The following is a 7,544-nucleotide window of genomic DNA, read 5'->3' on the forward strand; positions in this document are numbered from 1 at the left end:
TGCAACTAACAGAGACTAATATAAACCATGATTGCAAGAATTTTAGATACCACCTTAGTAAAATATCAGATTGAGCTGCTAAATTTCTCTCAGCTCTAAGTCATTGTGTATTTTCTGAGCATCCTGGAGGATTGTGACTCTATTATCAGGACGGAAACACCATGACCCAGGGTACCCCTGCGAATTTCTGATGCAGGGGATTTTAAGGGCTAGAACAGCAGGATGGGAGTGTTGACCCTCCAAGTGAAAGAAATTCCTGAATTGATTATCCCCATACTAAAACAGATTTTTTTTTTTTTGATACAGAGTCTTGCTCTGTCGCCCTGGCTGGAGTACAGTGTTAGGATTTTGGCTCACTGTAATTGCCTCCTGGGTTCAAGCGATTCTCCTGCTTCAGCCTCTTGAGTAGCTGGGATTACAGGCAAGCACCACCATGCCCAGCTAATTTGTGTATTTTTAGTAGAAATGGGGTTTCACCATTTTGGCCAAGCTGGTCTCGAACTCCTGACCTCAGGTGATCCACCTGCCTTGGCCTCCCAAAGTGCTGGGATTACAGGTGATAGCAACCACGCCTGACCCTAAAACAGATTCTTACTTGATTGATTTCCGAGTTCCAAGGGGAACTACAAAAGTCGAAATTGAGAGAAAGTAAAAGTGGAGTAAGGCTTCAGAAGGCTGTGATTGGAGTTGGAGAAACATTGCTAGGGCATAAAGCTGGGATAATAGAATCTGAGAAATCCCACAGTGTTTATCTACAGGTGGAAATCATATTCCACGTGTGGGCGGAGTCAGGGATCCCTGTGTTTTAAAATCAGTGAGGGAATTGAATATCTGGACTTGTGTCAATTAACATACAAACTCAGTGCTTTTGATGTTCTCGTTCACAAGATATCTGTGTTCCTTCTTTGTCAGCAACCGTAGTCACAGGCTTCCTAATTTTGACCATGGGAAAAGAGGAGAGGCCTCTGTGTGTTCGTGTCTGTTGGTTACGCTGTGGGGCAGGTGGTGTCACACTTCAGGGAAGGTCTGGCTTTTCATCACAGGTTGATCTGAAAATTGTGTACAAGGCTGGTGTCTCACGTGTTCTTTCTCCAACCTCAGCTTTTCTTAGTGCCTGAAGTGTCTGCCAGTGGAAATCCAGAAGAAGACAGAGAGAAACTGAGTTCTTGACAATGCATTCACTAGTGAGTAGGGGATGCCTCTTTCTCCTGAAATTATACTCATATTGCTGGCAAATGGGCAGTTTTCTCCAGTTTGCATGGGTGTTTCATTTTTATTCTTTTTGTTTGTTTGTTTGTTTTTATGATGCAAAACCCACCCAGCCTGGGTGTTCCAAATGCAATCAGGAGACTTTCAGGTATCCAGCCTCCAATGAAGTTTTCTGCGGACTCTAGCTTGGGTATCATGTGTCAAAGATTCCTAAATTATCAATATAATTTCTAATATTACACTACCTTATTCCAGCACCTAGTCAGGCTATTTACAAAAAAAGACGTGAGAGGTCTCATTTATGTATTTCTTTTTCTTCTATCCATCCTATAACATCATAGGGAAATAATTGAGCCATTAACTGTACTGTTGGCTGAAATAGACTTAGGATTGGGATGAATGCAGGCAGTAGAGATGCGTGAAGAGCAGAAGATCACAGCCCAATAATGAGGCTGATGTTCTAGCAGCTGAGTTCAATAAATCCCGTGTGATAGGCCTTGGGCAAGAGCTGCACAGTGTTGAGGAAAAAGGAGAGTTTGATAAAATATATTTGTGCTTTTAAAAACTTTGCAAAAGGACAACTAAAGAAGTCATTATTATTCTTATCCCCATTCGTTTTACCTTTTGATAATTAACCTTTCGGCCTTCCGGTAACTGAAAGTAACATATAAGAAATACAATTACTTAATTATGGTTGCACACTCAGGAGAAGGAATATAGTAGATAGAGTACAATTTAGGGTTCTGTGGAAATGCTTTATAAGGGCTGGTTAGAACAAAACAAAACAGTAAAGAGGCCTTTTTATCCTTGAACAAGCAAAGTGACAAAGTAAAGTTAAAAGAGAGGCAGTGATAACTGATGTTTGGATTGCCCAAAGAAAGTTGAGAACAGGAGGCTTCATATTACAGGAATCATCAAACTAAGACTTCCTCAGTATAGCAGCCTCAGCGGTCTTGTCTTGTGCTGCTGGACTGTCTTTAAGCCTTGTCCTGAACACCTGAATTACATAACATTAGAGTGACTCTATGTATGAATTGAACCTTATATTCTGTATAAAACTTGTTCAGTTCTGAAGAATGCTGGAGTCTGGTTCATTACTCTTTTTTTTTTTTTTTTTTTGAGACGGAGTCTCGCTCTGTCACCCAAGCTGGAGTGCACTGGCCAGATCTCAGCTCACTGCAAGCTCCGCCTCCTGGGTTCACGCCATTCTCCTACCTCAGCCTCCCGAGTAGCTGGGACTACAGGCGCCCACCACCTCGCCCGGCTAGTTTTTTGTATTTTTTAGTAGAGACAGGGTTTCACGGTGTTAGCCAGGATGGTCTCGATCTCCTGACCTTGTGATCCGCCCGCCTCGGCCTCCCAAAGTGCTGGGATTACAGGCTTGAGCCACCGCGCCCGGCCTGGTTCATTACTTTCTAACTTTTTCATGAATAAGGGACCAATGACCTGTATTTAATAAATATTTGCTAGATAGGAAACATGTTTTCTATTACTTCTTTAGATTATTCTAAGCACATAATAGGTCTTTCAACCATTTGATTGGTGAGAAACCTGTGGTTCATCTAGAGAAATAATTTATTTAATCACGGTCATGTTTAAAAAGTAGTAAATCATGGTTATTTGCCTTGTGACAAATCTGTAATTTACTTGAAATTCATGGTAAATTTGTTTTATTTCTGAAGGTTCAAGTGAAAATTTTATAATCAGTTATGTACAGGTGATTAACGCATTACTGAAAAATATCTGGGATATATTATGCGACACCTCATGCTATATTTCTTTATAGTAAAGTTTAATGGATTAAGAGTGGGTATGTCTCTGTGAGTGAATCTGAAAGGCAGATACCAGCTTAGTATTGAGAATGAACTGGCTGGAATCTAAAACACTGAGTGTTCTGCATACGCAGGTCCTACCTATGTCATCTCAGCCTTCCTCCTCTGGACATTAAAAAGGATTCTCTGTCTAAACTAAAACATCTGTGATGTTTTAGAAGAAAGTGACTTTTGAAGATGTAGCTATTGACTTCACCCAGGAAGAGTGGGCCAATATGGACACATCCAAGAGAAAGCTGTACAGAGATGTATTGCTGGAAAATGTCAGTCACCTGGTGTCCCTCGGTGAGTCCCTCAACATTCACATACGTATGTAGACACACATTGACTCATTCATTCAATAAGTCTTGGAACAGTTTCCCCATATCTCACTCTAATCTCTTCTCTGATTCTCTCACAGATCTTATCTGAAAAAAGTTTGAGATCTCTAAATCTGTCTGAAAGAAATATCTTTATTTTATTTTATTTTAATTTGTTTTATTTAGTTTGTCACTCAATTAGAATGTAATCTTGACAAGGATTTCATGATTTCCTTGGTACTCAGTCTCTAATACTCAGAACAGACCTGGGAACTTAATGAATATTTTCAATGTATAAAATTAAATATTTTCTAAATAGCTCTTCTGCTTTAGTGGCTATGCTTAGGCTGAGACCAATTAGTGAAAACAATAGCAATATCTTTTCTATATAGAACACCAATTATTTTTGTAAATCAAATTTTTTTTTTGTTCTGCGTGAGAATAATAATAAACATACTGTGCAGAGATTTAATTATTCTCTTTCTGAAAAGACTGTGTATTATGCATTGTGTCTTGGAACTGAGGCATGGACTCAGCATTCATAGGTCCTGACTGTTTTGAATTTCCTTTTCCTGATGGACCTTTCGTTTGGATTTATTTTCTAGTCTCACGTCGGGTGAGAAAAATCCTGGGGAGTTTTCTGTGTTCTAGGTCTTGTGGCCTGAGCTGACCTTCACTGTTTTTATTCTTCCTTGATAGCCTGCCTTACAGTTGGTGATAATGCACATTTATTGACAGTGAACTCAAAACACATGTACTGTTTCCACTAACAGGGTACCAGACAAGCAAATCTATATAATTTTGCAGCTGGAGCAAGGAAAAGAGCTCTGGCAGGAAGGAAGAGAATTTCTCCAAGGCCAGAATCTGGGTAAGCAACAGGGTCCTGTGCTCTAATAGGAGGAGGTGCTTTGTCAATGAATAATATCAGTCAAATATTAATTAGCGGTTTTATTAAATGAGTGGTAATTTCTAAAATGTAGGTTAAACTACTGGAGCAGAATTCCTTAGATGTTATTATCATTTTGTTCATATGTCAGATGCTACTCTTGTGTCCTCTTGCCTTTTACTTTCGGGAAAAGGATAATTCATGTACTTGTTGGGGTTAAACTGTCACATGCTGACTCTTCCCGATACCCCTGTGAAGACTATCCCTCTATTTACCTGCCTGATATCTCATCTCCATTTTAACTCTTTTCACATTTTAATTTTAAAACTCTTTTCTAATTGCTGACGCTGTACAATCTGTTTCATCTATTGAAGTATTTTCTTCATTTGACACATTTGCCACATCTGTCAATTTTTGAAAAAAAGTAAATGGGCCTTGGGGTTTTTCAAACAATTTTATCACCATAATAACAAGGTAACAATTTATTTTTCAATTATTTCAGACAAGGAAAATGCCCTTAAGAAAAAACACACGATATCCATGCATCCTGTCAGAAAAGATGCATCCACCGGTATGACAATGGTGAGTTTTATAGCTGTGTACACCAGTCATCGAAGTTAAAGACCTGGTAATGGGTTAAGTTAGTAATGACGCACAGTCACCTGAGTGTAATTAGGCTGGCATTATGTGCTTTCTAAGCAAAAAAAATTTTGATACTTCAAATTCAGTGAATAAAGTGACCTGTGTTCTAAACCATAACGTGAGATCTTTAAAATAGAACAAGTGCATATACATTGCTCATGCTCAGACTTTGAAAGATACTGATATCATCACAATTAATGGAATAACTCTGCAGTTGGGATCTTACAAAAGAGAAAATATCTGTTTCTGCAGGAGATAATGTGAATGCAAGTGTCAATTGAGAAAAATGACGAGACAAGTCTCAATCATTTTAGGAGATTTATTTGCCAGAGTTAAGGACATGTACCTGGGGGACAGGTGTATACCTTTCTCCAAAGATGATTTTCTCTAAATTTATAGGGGGAAAGGGTGGGATATTGAGAAGTACACAATTTTCGTGTAAAAGGTGGGTAGAAAAAAATAGTCATTCATGCATTTTTCTGGCTCAGTGAATCTGGATTTTTTTTTACATGAGATGACATAAACAAATGCGGCACAGGAATAGTGCAGGAAAGCTGCATTTTATATAAGACAACATAGGCAAAATGGGGCAGGGAAACAATCGGATATGCATTTGTGTCTGGTGAACTGGGGATGACTGCACCTGTAAAGACAAGCTATCAGTGTGCATTGCCATGGTGTAATTTTAACAGCTCATGAGGAATTTCCTTGTGGGCAAAATATGGGGGAGGCATGTAGCTTTTCATCTTGTAGCCATATTATTTAGGAACCAGAAGGGGGAGGCAGGTTTGTGTGACCCTGTTCCCAGCCTGATTTTTCCCTTTGGTTAAATGAGTCTGGGGTGCCAAAATTTAATTTCTTTTCACACAAGTAACATTGGAAAGATTTCAACTGGGCTCTACCACTGAATGGTTGGTCTAGGATTGAAAGGTGGTGAAATGAATGTATAGATGTATGTTGGCAAATCATTAAGAGCTTTAAATCTTTGTCCCTAAAGGAGAACTCTCTCATTCTGGAGGATCCCTTTGAATGTAATGATTTGGGAGAAGATTGCACTCACAGTTCCACAATGACTCAGTGTTTGTTAACTCAGAGTGGAAAGAAACCCTATGTCAGCAAACAGTGTGGAAAATCCCTTAGTAATCAGTTGTCCCCTAAACCACATAAACGAATTCATACTAAAGGTAGATCATATCAGTGTAACATATGTGAAAAGGCCTATACTAATTGCTTTCACCTTAGACGGCACAAGATGACTCACACCGGAGAGAGGCCATATGCATGTCATCTATGTGGAAAATCCTTCACTCAGTGTTCTCACCTTAGAAGACATGAGAAAACTCACACGGGAGAGAGACTGTATAAGTGTCATCAGTGTGGGAAAGGCTTTATTCAATCCTTTAACCTTCGAAGACATGAGAGAACTCACCTTGGATAAAAGCGTTATGAATGTGATAAAAGTAAGAAAGTCTTTAGTCAAAGCTCTGGCTTTAGAGGACACAAAAGAATTCAGACTGAAGAGAAACCACATGCTTGTCTTCTATGTGGGAAAGCCTTCAGTCTATCTTCTGACCTTAGATGATATGAGAGCACATGCACTGGAGAAAAGCCATATGAATGCCATTTATGTGGGAAAGCCTTCAGTCAATGTACTAATCTGAAATAACATCAGAAAATTCACCCTGGAGAGAAACTCATAAATGTCTTCACAACATAGTCTGACTTTAGATGATATGGTGTTAGGAATGACAAATGTAAGGAATATGGAAGAGACTTCAGCTGTAGTTGTAACATCTAAACATGCCAAAGGACTCACATTTTGAAGAATTACTGTAATCAACATGGACGTTACTTCAGTTACCTTTGTTCTTCAGCCCACATCAATAAATTCATATGGAAGGGAAATTGTACGACATGTGTGTACCAAAGACTTGTTAGTGATCTGATCATAAATGACACGAGAGAGCTGAAACTGTCAACATAATAAACTAAAAGTCTTCAGCAACAGTTTTAACAACTTAAAACGTGTGGGACTTTCAGGTAGAGAATCTCTAGCTCTGCGTTCAGTGTGAAAATGTTTTTATGTGCAATTTGTTGTCAAATAACGTCAGAAAACTTTACTTGGATGAACCCTTTAGTTGTATTTTCTGTGAATAAACATTCAGTCAAGCACTAGGCTTGATGTTCACAAGAAAACACAATGGTAAAATGCTGCTAAAATGGAAAATAAGAGAGGAAATCCTTTATAAGCTAAATATGAAGGGAAAGTCTTTCCAAGGGCAATGAATCCTCTTGGAATACTAAACACTTCTTATTGGAGAAGTTATGCCTTGAAAGATCACGAGAAATCCTTTCTTCACAGAGTAACACTTGTGGCATATGTGAGATTTCACACTGGCGAAAACACGGTTAGCATCTTGAAAGGAGAAGATTCTTTAGTGGTAATTCATTTCTTAGTTGACATTAAGTTTCTCACATTGAGGAGCTATCAAACTTGAAAATCACTGTGGAGCAACCTGATAGATTTCTCATCAGAAAAGTGAGTCAAGAAGGGGGACCTCTAGAAAAAACTCTTAACACATAGTTTAGCAAAATAATTCAGAAATTTGAGAAAATGTCTATTCATAAAAATGCAGCACATAAATGTATAATAGCAAAGTGACCTGGGCATAAATT

General features: G+C 38.6%; 1 protein-coding gene across 1 annotated transcript; it reads left to right on the forward strand.

The window, feature by feature from the left end:
* The first annotated feature begins 453 nt into the window (after positions 1-453).
* On the forward strand, positions 454-7,544 carry LOC117072734 (zinc finger protein 705A-like). The gene is given in 6 exon segments (XM_033193133.1): positions 454-1,184; positions 3,200-3,326; positions 4,114-4,128; positions 4,131-4,208; positions 4,729-4,808; positions 5,866-7,544. Coding segments are annotated over 6 exon segments (897 nt in total). The 5' UTR covers positions 454-1,172; the 3' UTR covers positions 6,451-7,544.

This window comes from Trachypithecus francoisi, unplaced genomic scaffold, assembly GCF_009764315.1.
Source record: "Trachypithecus francoisi isolate TF-2019V2 unplaced genomic scaffold, Tfra_2.0 Lachesis_group4, whole genome shotgun sequence".
Lineage (NCBI taxonomy): Eukaryota > Metazoa > Chordata > Mammalia > Primates > Cercopithecidae > Trachypithecus > Trachypithecus francoisi.